Below are 16,901 nucleotides of genomic sequence, written 5' to 3' on the forward strand. Positions count from 1 at the left end.
CATGTGCTGGAGACCTGAAATGGCGTCTAAAATTCAGAAAAGTCCAGGCAGATGCTCATTCAGGCTACTGGATCAATGTGTGAACAAAACTGGAATCATTTACACCTCAAACACTAATTTCTGCCACTCTATGAAAAATGTCTTCTACTCCAGCTACATTTATATAAAATTCTTACCTGGGAAAGCAGAGTCTTATATTTATAGATGCAATCACTTCCCTTTGCTGCCCTTCCTAAATCCATCTAAAGCTGACTGTGGAGTTAAGAAGTGAGAATCATCAAACATACAGGGCTACTTACTCTTCTATTTCTTTTCTTTGGTTCTCTACTCTCATATAGCCATTCTGAACTCCTACAAATGTGAATCCATACCTGTGAAACAAAATAAAAAAGACTGCTGTGTATTTTTAAAGAATGATGAATTTCCCTTTGCACTGGGGTTATTCATACTTGTTTATTATTTTCTTCTTTTTCATAAAACCCCAATCTATAACTGTACTTCCTTTTACTGGCTGAGATATAACACAGACCAAGTCAATGCCGAGTCACAAATCATAACCAAAAAAAGAGGCAATTTGTAATTTCAATTCTGTAGCTAACACATGGGGTGTCCTTTTATCCACTTAATCATCTTGGGCCTCACGGATAAAGCAGGACTTTCAATGACCAAATGATATCAAAATTGCTGGAAGTACTTCAGAAATAACATGTGTTATATGAAAAGTGACCATTGTTAGAAGATTTCCAAAATATAATGTGAACATTTGGACTTCTGGCTGGAATGCACAAATAGTGATGAAAGTTACCATTATGCATTGCTATATTCTTTTTGGTCTTAACTGGTTAGCTTTGGGAATTTTTTCCAACTTTCTGATAAAGTAGCTTTGCTCCTTATTAAAGAATAGCGATACCTATAAGATAAGGTTATTGAAGCAAGTAAGAGAAAAAAACAAAATAATGCCTGTCCTCCCGTGATTTCACTTTCTTTGGAGAAATACAAGAAATGTTTGATTTTTTTTTTACTCTTTGAAAATGCTAATGTATTTTTCTACAACTTATTTTGGGGTTTTAAAATAGCATTAATAACTGAGGTATAACTAATGGAGAACTGCAAATATTTAACATGTGCAACTGGATAAATTTGGAAACATGCATATGTGACATCTTCATCACAATCAAGGGAAGAGATATCCTGACATTTCTAAGTTTCTTTGTGTCTTTTTGCCTTTTTGTTGTTTGGGGCAATAAGAACATTTAACATATGAGATCTACTCTTTTAACAAACTTTGAAGTGAGAATACCATATTGTCAACTATAGGGAGAACGTTATTATTATCCTGAAATTATTCATCCAGCATAACATATGTGCTTACTTTTTAGCTCCTTTGACCAAAGCTATTTCATCTGGTGAAGATGACATATAGGTTAATTCAGATGACTCTGTAACTCCATCAACAGTATCATTTGGTTTAACTTCTACAGTGTGACATAAACACAAGGCACGCAGAAAGAGCTCTTCTCGATTCTGTTGAATAGTGACAGAAAAATGACTATATTGTTTTTACTGTGATCACTTGGTAAGTAGTCAATGAACAGAGAAAAGTTATTAATGTGAGAGCATGTTGCAACCACCAGCAAATTGAATAGCAGAAATTTATGAATTCCTAATACTAAAATGAGCTATAGATTCTCCTAATCCCTGCCAACATGCCTGGTCCCCAGCTAACATACTTTAGGGGCTCTATCAACTCATTCTTACTGCAGTGCCACCTAATCCCAAAGCAGTGACATCTCCATGGCCTAAAAGAGTGCATTCAGTTCTAATTCACAATCCGGCAATAGCTCAGGTGCATGGAGACTCTGGTTCATTTAATGCCTAGACACTCCTGGGGCTTGAATGATTTCAGTAGACATCATTCTTGGAGTAGCTCATATTTTTAAAGATAAAGCACCAAATATGATCACACAGTGAAAGATTTACCCAAATGCCATTTCTTGTAATGTTCTCTTTCTATAAATTCTACTTGTTTACAAATTCCAGAAGTGTCCATAAAATAAGAAAGGTGAAGTTGCAACAACGAACAAATGGCTATTCAAAAGTTTATGTCACGTGCCAAAATCCTTCATTTCTACTATGTTAACATATGCCTATCTAAATTGATTTCTCAAGGTGAAATGGTAATGCAAAAAATGCCACCTTATCAGCTCTGTCCAAAAATGGTAACGGTCCATCAGTTTGAGAGAGTCCATCAGTCTCCTGAGCTACACCTTTATACTTATGCCCATCTATGCAGCATTCAATGAATTCCATGCTGTTTTCAGTAAGTGTTCCGGTCTTATCAGTAAATACATAATCCACCTAAAAACAAGAATACAAACATATACATTCTTACTTTCTTCAATGTGATTAACTTTTAGTTAGCATGGCTATTTTCATATCCACAGAAGTCACCTTTTCCAAAGACTTGTCAAATGTCAGACAATGACAGAAGCAGTATTATCAAGTGAATGAGAAATTAACATGTATTTTTTAAAAGATTCTGAAATAGTATCACATGTCTAAGGTTCTTGTTGTTCATTCGCTAAGTCGTGCCTGACTTTTGGTAGACCTACTCAAATACAGGAGATTACTAGGAAGAAAAACTGCGGCTATTTTGTCCAAACTAAGACTCCTTCAATTTAACACCCACTTGTTTTGATATAAAGAAGTTAGCATAACAAAAGTCAATTTTCCAAGCAGGAAACATTTTATGGACCACTTATTTCTCTATTTCTCTGACACACACAGAAAATATATTTGATAGGAACTAAATTAATTCGGCCCTGGAGCAGGAAATGGCAAACCACTCCAGTATTCTTGTCTGGGAAATCCCAAAGACAGAGGAGCCTGGTGGGCTATACAGTCCATGGAATCGCAAAGAGTGGGACACGACTTAGCCAACTGAGCATGCACGCATGCAAATGGGATGTAACAAAAGTTTTCCTTGAAAAGTAAAATTTTCTATAAATATACTGGATTGAAGTGAAATGCATTGTGTCTTATACGTATGTAACAGTTACAGAATATAGACAGACAGGGGAAATAATAATAACACTTACTTAATTAGGAGACACAGTAAGTCAATAAATGATCAAAAACATAAATGAAATTTCTTCCCCAATACATGTATATTTTCAGATACTCCTCAAAAAAGTTTCCAAATTAAAAAAAAAAGGAGCAGAGTTTATGATAGGTTAAAGTATAAGCATACTTTCATAAATAATGGAAAAAATAGGCTATGAAATAAATTTTCCATGTAAAATAAGCCTTTTTGAGCATTTCCATTTTATCTCAGTTTTTATCTCTTCTATTTATAACATCTGGCTTTTGGAAACCCACAATTTTATCCTCCTTTTTGGCAATTTATGCTTAAATAGTTAAAATTACGGGCTGACAGGAACAAGCATAAGTACAAGATTAAGGTTTTTATTATGTAAGGGAGAAAGAGATGAACTGTGGCAGTAGCTGCTTTCTAATTATTTTTCAAAGCTTTTCACGGTAGCAGCACTGGCACAAATATAGCATTCCAATCTTCTCTTTTTTCTGTTAGCCAGCCAAGTTTGAATTCTCCCTTTAAATTAATCCAAGTGCTATTATTCCTGTATCATCTAGATTTTTCTAGTTAAAGTGAAATTATTTGGGGCTTTTTGTGTGATCAAAATTATTAACCTTCATTTTCTCCCAAAAGGTTCTCCTGGGTTGGTGCAGCTCCTACAACTGAGTGAGCATTAACCCATTTTGAAATCTTTTATAGATGACAAAGGTAATAACTTTAAAAACATAAAGTGCAACTGTTTGCCTATATATAACAGTTTGTACAGCATGGATCTGTCTACAATTAATCTCAAAGGTATAGGCCAACAAAGTATACTGTGATAGAGGGATTATCAAACTGTAGTCTGCAGCACACTCAGTTGGAGGGTGCTTGTTAACTCAAATCACTGGGCTCTATCCTCAGAGTTCCTGACTCAGTAGGTCTTGGGGTGGGGCTAGATAATGTGCACTTCTAATCAGTTCCCAGGTGATGCTGATGCTGCTGTTCCTGAGCTCATGCTCTGAGAACCAATGATCTAATATATGCACTATACTAAGGACAAGAGGAGGAGAAGATCGGCTGTTATTAAAGAGTATCCTCATACTTATAGGAGAGACAGGGCTGACGAGTGAGAGGCTACTGCCTGCCTCCGATTCTCATCAGCCTCCTCCTCTTTAGTGGGAGGTTTGAGCTGGTTGCAGACCCTCTCTATCAGCAAGCAAGCTCAAAGTCATCAATTTATGGACAGAAAGCCTAAAGTGAGATAGCTGTTCAAGAATGGAGAGAGCCCTAAGATAAAGGCTGAACACATGAAATCATCTAGTTTATAGGTCAAAATTGGTCAAAATATTTTTTATCGTTTAACTTAATGAAGACCTTCTATTGGAGTCATGGCTCTAACACCCAGTAACTTTGTGACCTTGGAAAAACTCCCATCTCTCTGAACATTAAACATTAGCCTTAAATAATCAAAGCTGCTGCATGAGACTGTAAAGATTACTAAATATGCTTGCAAGCTCTAAGTTGTTACATAGATGTTGACTGTCATTGCTGCTGACCTGATCAAAATCATAGTACTGAACTCTTTCCATCATTTCATAGTCCCTATAATTTTTCTGATAATCATCACATTGCTACAGTTAGGGTACGATAAGTGAATTTCTTCAACTATATGGTGAACAACTCAAGGTTTTCTTGTTTACTTTGTAACAGTAGCCCCCAGTACCAAGAATGTATCTTAGATAACACAGAACTTTAGTGCACAACCACTAGATTGAATTACTGGAATCAGAGTATATACTCTGGCATACTGCTGGGCATAGCTGAGAGACTGAGAGGGCATATGAAAGAACAGGCTATCCCCACAATTTTTTAAAGGTTAAAACCATTTGGTTGTCTAAAGGACAGATGTCTAATCATAAAAGACCCCATTCTATTCCAATTGAACTGAGCAGTCTACTTCTTTTTGCTTTTCAAGTCAAAGACGAACAGTGTTCTAAACATATCTTCCTATTTTCTTTTAATACCAATGTGGGTCACTTTGAAAGAGGTTAAGCAAGTGTTTGCAATGGTACTGATGGAAATTGACACTGCTCTTAAGTAAAATAAAAGTCCTATAGATTTTAAACTATGACTCATCAAGGAGGAAACTGGTTACACTTGATTTTGTGTGTACTGGTCCACTAAATGCAAAATGAAATCATTTTAAGACTTCTTTGCATTATAATTTAGGTTGTTTCTACACATACAAGCTGATGTAAGTTGGTATGATGGTAAGTTGTTTTATACTGTACAAATGTAAGTGGTGGTCTGGTTATTACCTTAGTTAGTTGGTTAAATGACAATCATACCCAAAAAAGCAGGTTTTAGTGGGGAAAAGAAGTGGTGGCTAAAATGAAAACTGGTTTGTTCTCACTGATCAGATTTATTATTAATAGATCATTATCCAAAGCTCTATTTTACTTTCTGAAGTATGAATAAGTCTAGATGATAGGAACAAAACCACATCCTCATAGATAAGATGGAATCTGATGAGGTGGAGATCTGGCCTGGATATCCTGCCTGTCTCTCATGAGAATTAGGTGCCACATGTGGAAAGATGGCTGTTCTATTTGCAGCAGCTGGGGACTTGCCATGTTCACCCTTGGGTAGGTTAATCCATGCAGTCAGGCACTGAATCTAGAATAGGCAGATCAGCTGTCAGGGAAAAGTTCACCAGAGGTGGCTTATAACTCATTTTTCCCCCATGCAAAAGAGTTGCAGAGTAATGCCTTTCACTGGGACTAGAGCAGTTCTACCAGGCTGTCCCTGGATGAAAAGTTCTGGTTTACAAAGGCTAAGGTCAGCTGTGGTCACTGAAGTGACCTAGAAAAGAAACTTCTGGGAACAATATATAAGGGAAAGGCATTTGCCTGTTCATGGCTTATTCTATCCTCTGTGACTCAGTGTCTCTGTGGGAGGCAGATGCCACCCTCTGGGATCCTGGAGTCCTAGAGTCAGGTCTCAACATAATGGTATCTGGAGAATCCTTTCAGCCTTGTGAGTAGTTGTCAAGAGGATACTCTAGTTTAGGCAAAGGTTGTGTAAAGAACAGAAATAGAGAGTGGGGGTAGTGGGAGACTGAATTCAGGAGCAGCGTTTTGAGGTATAGGTGCAAATCTGTACCATTTAAAACAACTGTGAGGCCCTGTTTCAGCCACACAGTTCCATTAACTGATTCTGCATCTCCTAGCCCCAGAAATGACATTTCCACAGCCTTGACCTTCTAAATATAAAGAGAAGTAAATGCAAGCCAAAACACTCCCCTCGGCTTGTGAAAATCATTACGTGACACAGTAAACTCAGATAAAGGCAAAAACTTTCTCAAAACTAGTCAGAAAAGAACCCAAGAAGTCACCACTTGAAGAATTACAGCTAGGCTGCAGCCTAGCATTTGAAAACAACCTAGGTTAGTAAGAAGGTCAAAGCCTGGACTACACTGGTACATGAAGCAAAAGGCATTTAGTGGAGTGCATGCCCTCACATCTTCCCTTCATTTAAATTCTTGCACAGAATAAACAACTCTGCTTTCTAGGTCTATATTCCATCTGATCAGAAATGTCCAAGAAAATGTACCAAGAAAATGTCCATAGGACAACTCTGGTCAATTTGGTTTATGGAAGAAAATGTATTTATAAAATAGCTTTATTAACACTACCTCATATTCTATCCCTAAATGATTATAGATGGTGATGAAGACTACTTGTTTCCTGTTTCAAAGCAATAACCCATAATCAACACCACCAACAGGTTGAGTTTTAAAGAGAATTTCTGTAACATTCAAATGTAATACATAAATCGGGTCTTTCTCAAAAATGCCAGCAAAAACTGACGCTATAGTTAAGATAACATCGCTTGCCTTCATTACATGCCTGCATAAAGAAATTTTTATTGAGTTACATTTCCAAATGTGAAATGGTCGCAAACACTGGTGATCCAGACTACAATAAAAGCAATTTTCACTATGTTACCTTATTTTAAGTAAAAATGAGTTCTTACCTGACCAAGTTCTTCATTAAGGTCTGATGTGTTAACCAGGGCTCCTTCATTAATTTCTTCATCATAGAAGTCGTTATCCCATGAAATGAAGAAGGAGCCCAAGAATTTTTGCATTTCTACTGTGACATACATGGAGACAGGAATGATAAAGTTGAACAGAACCATAAATGACAGGAAGTCGGTGAACATTTTCAAAACCTAAAAAGAGGGGAATAGTTCATGATAATTAAACACACAGTTCCATTAAGCAAGTGTAATATAAACTTTCTATCTTTTAATTTCAATGCTGAAAGCACTGCTCTTGCTATAGAAAAGAAACTTTGCAATGACACTATATCATTGGTCAACATTATTATCATAGCATGTGAAAACATGTAAAATACCCTGATTTTGTCACTTTTGTTTAGTGAATGTACCTTGACTTAACACTTATTACTTCCTTAAGGTCTCTGCTTCTCCCACCCTCAGATATGAATGCAGGATCAAAGTTTTCATGTAGGCATCCTTTATGTTTCTATCATGATATATCACAAGCTCATAACATATCAACATGCCAGACCTTTTGACCCAGTTGCCTAAAACTCTTAACCTAAGAGTTAAAAACAAGGATATATGCCTAGGGTTAAGAAAAAAATCCTAGAATGTCTTAAAGTTAATGGCTTGGGGCTACCATACAACCAAGAGAAATCCCTAATACCAAGGTATCATTATCTGAGCAGTATTTCAATAAAGGGTGCCCCTGTCACAATGTACTAGGGTTACAATTTTCAGCATAAAACAAATTACCTTCCAAGTTTCCCGTTCTTTCTGGGTCTTTTGGTTATACCAAGGTTCATCATTATATGGGGTACTTTGCCAAACATACTTTAGAGTAGTGCATATTGCAGCTTTGGTCAGTAAGATAAATAAATACACAATCAGGAAAGCGTTAATAGATCTGAAAAATAAGATATTATGAATTTAAAAACCATTGAAATACTGAAGATATCAACCAGGTATAGACTAAATTGTTCAGTTTTCTAAAGCTTCTCCTATGTACAACGTGTAACCATAGTGCAGGCCTGTATGGGTGAACCTCAGTTACCACTGCTAAAGCATTACTCTTGACTGGTAAAATGGAAAAGTCACTCCTAACCGTAATCCAAAGTGCAATGGCTGATTAGCTCAACACACCTTTAGTAAGGATCCTATAAAGTGACAGAACATACACACCATTATCTACTCAACCCTTATAAAAGGAGTAGATTGTTTCCAAACCTGAATCCTAAACGTTTGGAATAGAGGGTAGAGGAGCAAATGTGAAATAGTCAAGCTTAGTGCAGATTCTTTTAATCCCAAAGTAGAGCTATGAAGAGGGTGTTGCTGATATACTGCATGTCCATGGCAACAGGAGAGTGAGGTCTGTGCCAGTACAAATGGCTTTGAAGGTGTGTCAAGTACCACACAATTATTTGCAAGGAGACTATTATCTGTGTTGCACCAACTCCTTACATATAGCAACTAGAGGACCCCAAACCATTAACCGTCAACAAAAGAGAATAAATTTTACCTAAACTCTGCCCATGAATAGCTAAGTGAGTTTAGGTAAATCACTTATCATCTTTAAGACTATTTCTCTATCTGTAAAGTGGTCAGACTAATAGGAATTACTCCAAGTTGCTTAGAGGATTAAACCAAATCAGCCATACAAAACAATGAGCACAGTTTCTGGAACAAAAGAAGTGCTTAAAATGGTAATGCACAATTTATGTTGTTTTTTCATACTGTTGATATTTGGAAATACTGAGAGGTAACAATTTCAGTTCAATAACAAAGAAATTGTGAGGCACACTAACTTTTCAACAGCAGAACGTTTCTGAGATTTCCCTTGGTAGTTCAATGCCATTTTGGTTTCCATTCCAGTGTAAACAGCAACTCCTAAGGAATAACAATACGATGAAAATTAGGTTACAAATGAGACTGCCAACCCAACTCCCCACCCAGTTGGATCTACCAACTTTTTCAATCTATAAAAATAGGAATTCTAAACTCTCTTCTATTTACCAGTTAATAATCATTTACAGTATACTTTTATAGTATAATTTTAATCAACATAGTTTGTCATATTTCAAGTTAGTTTACCATCTTATAAATTCCCAACATGTAAAAAGAGACTTAGACTAAATGGAATTAAATGCCATGTTCAAGTTTTTTTACTGCACTATTTATGAACATTTAGGTATTAAAAAGCCTATTTCTAGTAAATATATTTTAAAAAAACGTTCACCATATATCTTCTTGGTATTTTTTAGCGTAGCTCCTTTCAACAAGAGATTTTCAGGTCCCAAAGACCTAAACAAAAAATGAACACAACTTACTCAAAGAGTCCAACTAATAGCACCATCAACTTTGGGGACATAGTTTGCTCTCACACACATCTATTTTCAAAAGATTCAGGATGCATCTGTCTACTTATATGCTTACTATCACAGGATGAGTTGAAAAATCCTCCCCTCTGAAGTTACTTAGGGTACAGCACAGATAAAAGCACACAGTACAGGAGATGCCAGCCACACACAGAGGTAAAGACATGCACAGAGGTGAAAGGACTATGAGTCATGAAAAGCAAGATAACAGCAGCAGCAAGAAACAGAAAGAAAAAGTGACTCTAAAAGACTGGAAAAGCAAATGTAAAGGAAGGAGACACGGTGCTGTATTTATAGAGCGCGAACCCGCCTTTGAGGGGGGATCACTGAGCTCCTGGTGTTTAACTTCCTTCTGAGCACTGGCTATAAAGGCCAAGTGGAAAAGTTAAAATAACTGACTGGATGATCGAAGAGGGGAAAAAAACATCCCTTTTTATATGAATTGTTTCATTACCAACTATTAAGCCTTTCATTTTACATAAGTCCAGCTAATTCTCCCAGCATTTTGTCTACCATCTAGCCCCTAAATTATTCTCCCTTAAACACTGCTTTCCAGATATACTTCCAATATGGTCAGGCACTTCACAACCAAGGACAATCAATAGAGTGCATATAACATATTTGGGAATAGTGGTCAAAGAAGTCTGGAGTTCTACAATTTTAGAAACCCTCATCATCACTTCCAACACCACCCTCTCCCAGGACACATACACTCTGAGCCGCTGCCACTACAACCCTACCAATCACAAGGTGAGCTATTTAAGACCCATCAGTGGCTAGTTACTCCATATTTATTCACCTTTCCCCATCCCTTTCTATAAAAGAAAGTATTTAGCTATTTTAATGGGCTTAAAAGAGAAACATCCCTCCCCTAAAGGACAGATTAAAGGAATTATAAACTAACCTGGCAACAGCTTCAAGACTATTACTATAGATATTGATTCGGCCAACAAACCTGCAAAAAGAATATAATAGCACATGTGTCTTCTATATCTAGATAAAATCTATTTACCCCAAATATGGGAATGAATCAAAATACAAATAATGCAAAAAGAGATAAGACAATAAACTACGAAAGCCTATTGTCTTAATTTTAAAAGAAAAAGCTAAGTTGAACCAATATGGTATGTAACATTTTCATCTCATTTTTAAAATATTATGGATTATAAGAATGTAAACAAAGATTCTAAGTTGATTTTCAAGATCTACGTGGCACCATGCATGCACACAATACCCCACTCATCTATACTTCATATAAATAATTGGCTTCTATTTTACATTCATGTGAAGAAAGGTTTCTGCTGCTAAACCATCTTTCAAAACCATGAGTTCAGTAATTCTTTCACTTGAGCATGCATCAGAATTACTGAAGGGCTTCTTAAACCATAGATTTCTAGGCCCCATCCCCAGGCTTTTGGTTTAGGTAAGAATTTGAATCTGCATTTCCCACAAGTTTCTGGTGATGTGCATGCTGTTGGCCTGAGATCATCCTTTGAGAAACAGCCATTAGGGAACACTTGATTGATTACCATCTTGGAAATTTCCAAGCTGTGTCTTGCAGCTGATCTGAATACTGAGCTTGATCTGATCAAGTGATCAGATATATGGCTATGCACATGGTAATCTACATTTCTGAAAAAATATGGTAAAAAGCTCTAAATCCTTACTAAGAATGTTATGAGTATTTTATAATGTACATTATGATTTTTTCAGAAAAACTGAACTATTATTATGAAATACACAAAATATGAACGTCTGCATTCATTCAACATGTATTAACTGCACCATTACTATGCTTCCTAATAAGCAAGAAAAATGTGTTCCTTGCACCAAATAACATAATCAGGCAATTACATTGTAAGTGATGATTATTAGGGTGGTGGAGGTATCAGGCTGGCCAAAAAATTTGAGTTTTTCTGTATGATGTTGCAGGAAAACTCCCAGTGACCTTTTTGGCCAATCCAATAGAAGGTATTCTGAAGTCACATACCAAGGGTACTCAATCTGTTAGAGACATTAGGAATAACCTTCCCTCACTAAAAATCTCCTTCATATTTAAGGTAACTGAAAAATTTAGGAGTTACCCTATAAATATGTAAGGATCTATATTATTCTCTAACTCAAAAAATCAGTCACTCTCCTTTCTGTGATTCCATGCTTCCTGAAGGCAGCAAACAGCTATCCTGCTCTGTGATCCTAAGTTCCTACTATCAAGGTGGATACAGAAGAAGGGAAAAAATAAAGAAGGAATGATAGGAAGGAGGGAGGGTATAATTCTTATAGAAGTATGAGAACTTTCTTTTTCCACTACTGGGCATTGTTGTAAGCCACATCCCACTATTTGGTCCCCTTTTATGATCAACAGCGTTCATTAACAAGATGAGTACCATGGGTGATGGATGCCATCTGTAATGGCAGAAGAGAATATAATTAATTGGCTCACTTGGCCATAAACCCATTTTTCTACCCTCATTAATACCATGCTCTAAAGAACCAAACTAATCAGTAGTCTTAAAAATCAAATGCCTTCCTTGGTGGTCCAGTGCCTAAAACTCTATGCTCCCAATGCAGGGGACCTGGATTCAATCCTGGGTTGGGGAACTAGATCCCACATGCCTCAACTGAGACCCGGCACAGCCAAATGTGTTGTGCTGTGCTATGCTAGTCACTCAGTCATGTCCGACTGTTTAGCCAAATAAATAAATAGTAAAAAAAAAAAAAAAAAAAAAAAACAAATGCCAAATTTTTGACAACCCACAATGACTGTTAATCAGCAACTCTGCTCCAGAAAGCCTAGGTGTAGCAAAACAGAGGAAATCACACCATTTCACTGCTCCCTCAACTTAGCCGTTTACTTTGGACAAGAAACAGCCTATATACAATACTTAGTTCATCATGATCCTCATAAAAAAGGATGGAGTGCCTACTAATTGCATGGTCCCACATTTCCTTCTCTCTTTACTGTTGGATGACACATAAAGTGTTTTATTTTTGTTTTAATTAACTCTGTCTAGTGCACAAGTTTGATAGCTCAGGCTTATGGGATTACATAATCTTAAAATGTGATGGACAGCCATGTCTACAAATAACAATAATAAAAGAAAAACCACAAGTGAGATGCCTGAGCCCACAATAATTTATCTTAGGCTGGTAGTGAACAAGGCTGATTTGATTCATTTGCCTGCCAGAAGGAAGGAACAGCTCATAAAAACACAAATGAAAGGAGGCTGGTAAGTGGTGGGTATTTCAATACTGATGGCAAAGGGAAGCAAAGCCATCAGACAGCAGTAAAATGAAACCAGGTAATTCTTACTTGTAGAGGTCAGATTGAGGCTGTTCACATTCAATTGCTGCTCTGAGGTTATCAATGGATTCGACTGTACGCAGTTCAATGGTATCACGTACCGCATAATGCGTCTAGATGAAAGCAGAAGAAAAAACAAAAACAGCCCCCCCGCAAAAAGAAAAAAAAATTATAATCATACACCCACCTGATTTTAGGAACACTGTGTTTTTAGTAAGAGGCTTTGGGAGAATAATACGAATACATCTCCAACTAGATAAACTTTATGGTATTATTCTTAAAATATATTACAATAATTAGACAGTGAACTCTGCTGTGAAGGGATTTCAAAGATAATGAGAAAACTAAAAGCTTTTCTTGATACTGACAGCAGAGAAAATTCCATCTGCACCATGCATATAATTAACTGAAAACCCCATGAAAAATTTAAAGCACTTTTTTTCCCTCCTATTTATAGAACTGAGACCTATTATTATGCTCACCATTGTATATGGTGAAGTTAACATACAAATAAGAATTGATGTATGGCAAAAACCAATACAATATTGTAAAGTAATTAACCTCCAATTAAAATAAATAAATTTATATTAAAAAAAAGAATTGAATCACCCTTTTGGTCATAAGAACACTAACATTTTGCTAACAGAAAGAAAAAAATCATCAATAGCTCCCATTACACAAACAGCAAAATTAATGATCTTGAAAATGCTTCAAGTAGCTACAATTCATGTGAGGAGCAGAGACATGATGTATCTTGCTTTAGTCAGACAGTTAGACTATTTACTAGGGTATATTATATACTTACTTGATTGACCCAGAACTCAAGGCAGGTTCTAATGAATCCTTTTATAAATCATCAAAGAAGGGCTGACACAAAGACTACACTACTTATGCTGAAGGAAAGCTGTTGCATGATCTCTGGAGAATATTATGGAACTGCCTGAGCTATATTTAAAAGTATCTCCTGACGTTGAAAACCTATGTACTTTTAGCTGATTTGATCAGATAAACTTAAGTGGCAAATGAAACCACTTGAAAGTTAAGTTTTCTTCTTCTAAACAACTTTGTCCCTTATTAGGAAATCTTGAAGTAGATTTCTCAATTTTCACCTTGACATTCCCTTAAATATAACTTTGTTTTCAAATAGTTGAAATGGGACTAGCTCATCACCATGCCCCTGAAGTGGTAACAAAATTAGTTATCTAACAGGCATTTAAGTTCCTTTACCACACATTGAGTCCCGTTCTCAAGTTCAGATAGCATAAACAAGTGCAGGAAAGCCCTCAAGAAGATACACAGAGGTGAGCACATGAGTGCTCTTCCTTAAAGGCAGCAGCACATACAGGGTAAATCTTCATGCCCCGTGGAACTCTGGATGATAGACAAGAACTGACTGTGCCAGAAAGTACCAGGGAAGTCAGTTATCCTTCAGTTTGAACAAATTTACTCACACATTTTTAATTCTTCCTAGTTGCAATAAAGCAAATATTTGCCAAACTATACCCTAAGGTATTTTTAAAAAGTAATCAAGCCAATAGCTTAGATTTTCAAAATGCCAGGAATAAACATTTTTTAAAAGAGGATATTCATCACTTTAAAAACAAAAATAGATCAAACTTAAGAGTACATTAGATGAAGGTGAGAGTACCTTCAGATGTAGTTATTTTCATAGCTATATAGTTTCAGCCTAAGAGCACTTTCATTTTAAAAGCCTAAATACAATGTGGAATGGGTTAATGTCAATATGAAATGTAAACAGTGCTATAAGAATGTGGTGGCTTTAATCTGGGGTGTGGATTTCCTCACCCAACACCACCCTTTCCCCCAAAGCTGAGTATTTGCTTAGAAGTTTCAAAGACAGTTACATAAACACTGTCTTCAAACACAAAATTTCCACAAATAGGAAAAAATAAGGTAAAAAATTAGGGGCAGTGGGATGGAATATTGCATGATTACCTATCCTTAGCTGAGAATGTTTACCTTGCAATTGGATTCCCCATCAAGACTGGCTGTGGTAACATAACAGGTTCCATCAACTGTGCAGGAGGACAGAAGAATAAGATCACAGGGAAAGGTTTCATCTGCCTGTACTTCTACTATATCACCGACCTAGTACAGAAAGAAAAATAAATATCAATGTTCTTTTTTTTTTTTTAACTTTATTTTACTTTACAATACTGTATTGGTTTTGCCTTACATCAACAGTATCAATGTTCTTAATTCCAATTAAAGCATTTATTATACCTCCAACTAAACTCAAAACAGTAGCAAAAGACCTTTCCCCATCTAAGGCTTAGAATGTCTCAGCATCCTATACCATGTGAAAGGTGACCACAGAATATTACTCAACATTCAGAATCCTCTTTAAGGTCACAAGGACTTACAATGCTTTCAGATTACCTGAGTATTGAACGTTAATCTCTGATACATGATTTTATTACCCAGGGACTCTTTTGCTCTCTGATGTTTTCAGCACTGGTGTTTGATAAGAGAATGACCATTATCATTTCATGACTGAATCAAGAAAATCTATACATTTTCATTTGAGTACTTCAAAAATACTGGGCAGCTGCACTCCCACTCTGCACAGGACAAATATTTCTAAATGCTTTGTGGTAATAGCTATTAGTGTCGGGTGACAGTTCTCTCTTCAGTGCTCAGAAAATCTCACTTAATTATAGAGGCATTAGGTCATTTTCCAATAATTCATCTGCTATCAGTTAGTGCCCAAAGCTCAAGTGAGAAAAAACCTGAGAGAAGAAACCATGAACGATTTCTAGTGCATAATTTAATAATGTACAAAATCAATCATAATGATTAAAACACAGATCTTTACAACTTGATTTTATGTCCCAGCTCTGCCACTTAACTATATGACCTTGGATTAAGTGTCTTTGATGACTACAACTACCTCATAGGATTGGTTTTGAGTATGAAATGAGGATACAAGTAAAGTGGTTTGCAAAGTACCTGGCACAAAGTTACCATCTGATAGTTGTTTATTAAATTATTACTAATATCCTGCAACTACTTTACTTCGAACTTATGAATAGTCATAAAGCTTTTTGGAAGGATGTAAGAAATTATCCAACCCAGTCCATTCCAACATTTTCCATGCCCTGGCACACATAGAAAATGATAAATTAACTTTTTTTTTTACAGCACTCCATAGATAAAGGGAGGAGGCTGCTAGTGAAAGAAGACAACCCACTTTAGGGAGTCAATATCTAGCTTACCAGCTTGGACACACTGGTTATAAAACATGGAACTAATAAATGACATACCTGCCTTCCAATTGCTACATAATTTGGCAGATAAATATGAGGGTTTCAAGATTTATTCAGAAACGATTTTATTTGCCAATTTTAATCAGTAGCCACAAACAACAACATCAATAATGAAATTAATTTGTAAATAATATTTTATTCTCTTGGATCTTTCCTTCTTCACATCCGTAAATACTTACAGTGCTTACATAAACCACAATCTATGCTTAAATACACAGAAGCAAAATAACAAACAAAACCCTAAAGCATCTCAGATAAAGGAAACACTCATTTAAAGGATGGAAGATGATTCCCAGGCTCTGATAAATATAAACCACAATTTCTTCTACAACACTGACATTCAGCTCAGATATGAAAAGGTCTCTGCACCTGGAGTACAAGTTAAGGCTGGTAAGATGGACTGGGGCCAGACCACAAAAGGTCTGACAGGTCAGGTTCAGGTGTTGAGGCCTCATCCTGAAGCCAAGGAGGGACCGAGAAAGGACTTTTAAAGAAAGGGAACAACATGGTTCAGTTAGACAATCAACTCTAGGGTTGTTTCCACTTAACCTGTACAAAGTCAACAAGAGAACCTCACCATCCATTATGACAAACATTAGAAAAAGTCAGATAATCGAAAGAATTGTAAGTTTTTTGGATTCATCAGAGAGTTGAGGTTGCAAGGCAACCAAGTTAACTGAATTTCAAAGGGCAAAAAGTCCCTCTGAAGAGAGGCAGGAGAAACTGACTCTTTCACAATTAACAAAGCACAGAAGGAAGAGATGGCTGCCATAAAAGTGCACAGGAAGAAAATA

The 16,901-nt window shown here is 36.3% G+C and overlaps 1 protein-coding gene across 1 annotated transcript in view; it reads right to left on the reverse strand.

Annotated features, from left to right (window-relative positions):
• Positions 1 to 16,901, reverse strand: part of ATP11C (ATPase phospholipid transporting 11C) — a 101,903-nt gene that overhangs the window by 54,405 nt on the left and 30,597 nt on the right. Inside the window, exons 6-15 of the mRNA XM_052663256.1 lie at positions 14,801 to 14,929; positions 12,830 to 12,933; positions 10,421 to 10,471; positions 9,378 to 9,442; positions 8,947 to 9,028; positions 7,898 to 8,048; positions 7,112 to 7,309; positions 2,197 to 2,358; positions 1,373 to 1,524; positions 300 to 371 (exon numbers count right to left, since the gene is read on the reverse strand). Coding sequence (XP_052519216.1) covers positions 300 to 371; positions 1,373 to 1,524; positions 2,197 to 2,358; positions 7,112 to 7,309; positions 7,898 to 8,048; positions 8,947 to 9,028; positions 9,378 to 9,442; positions 10,421 to 10,471; positions 12,830 to 12,933; positions 14,801 to 14,929 — 1,166 coding nt within the window. The remainder of the gene's footprint in view (positions 1 to 299; positions 372 to 1,372; positions 1,525 to 2,196; positions 2,359 to 7,111; positions 7,310 to 7,897; positions 8,049 to 8,946; positions 9,029 to 9,377; positions 9,443 to 10,420; positions 10,472 to 12,829; positions 12,934 to 14,800; positions 14,930 to 16,901) is intronic.

Source organism: Budorcas taxicolor, chromosome X (genome assembly GCF_023091745.1).
Source record: "Budorcas taxicolor isolate Tak-1 chromosome X, Takin1.1, whole genome shotgun sequence".
Classification (NCBI taxonomy): Eukaryota; Metazoa; Chordata; class Mammalia; order Artiodactyla; family Bovidae; genus Budorcas; species Budorcas taxicolor.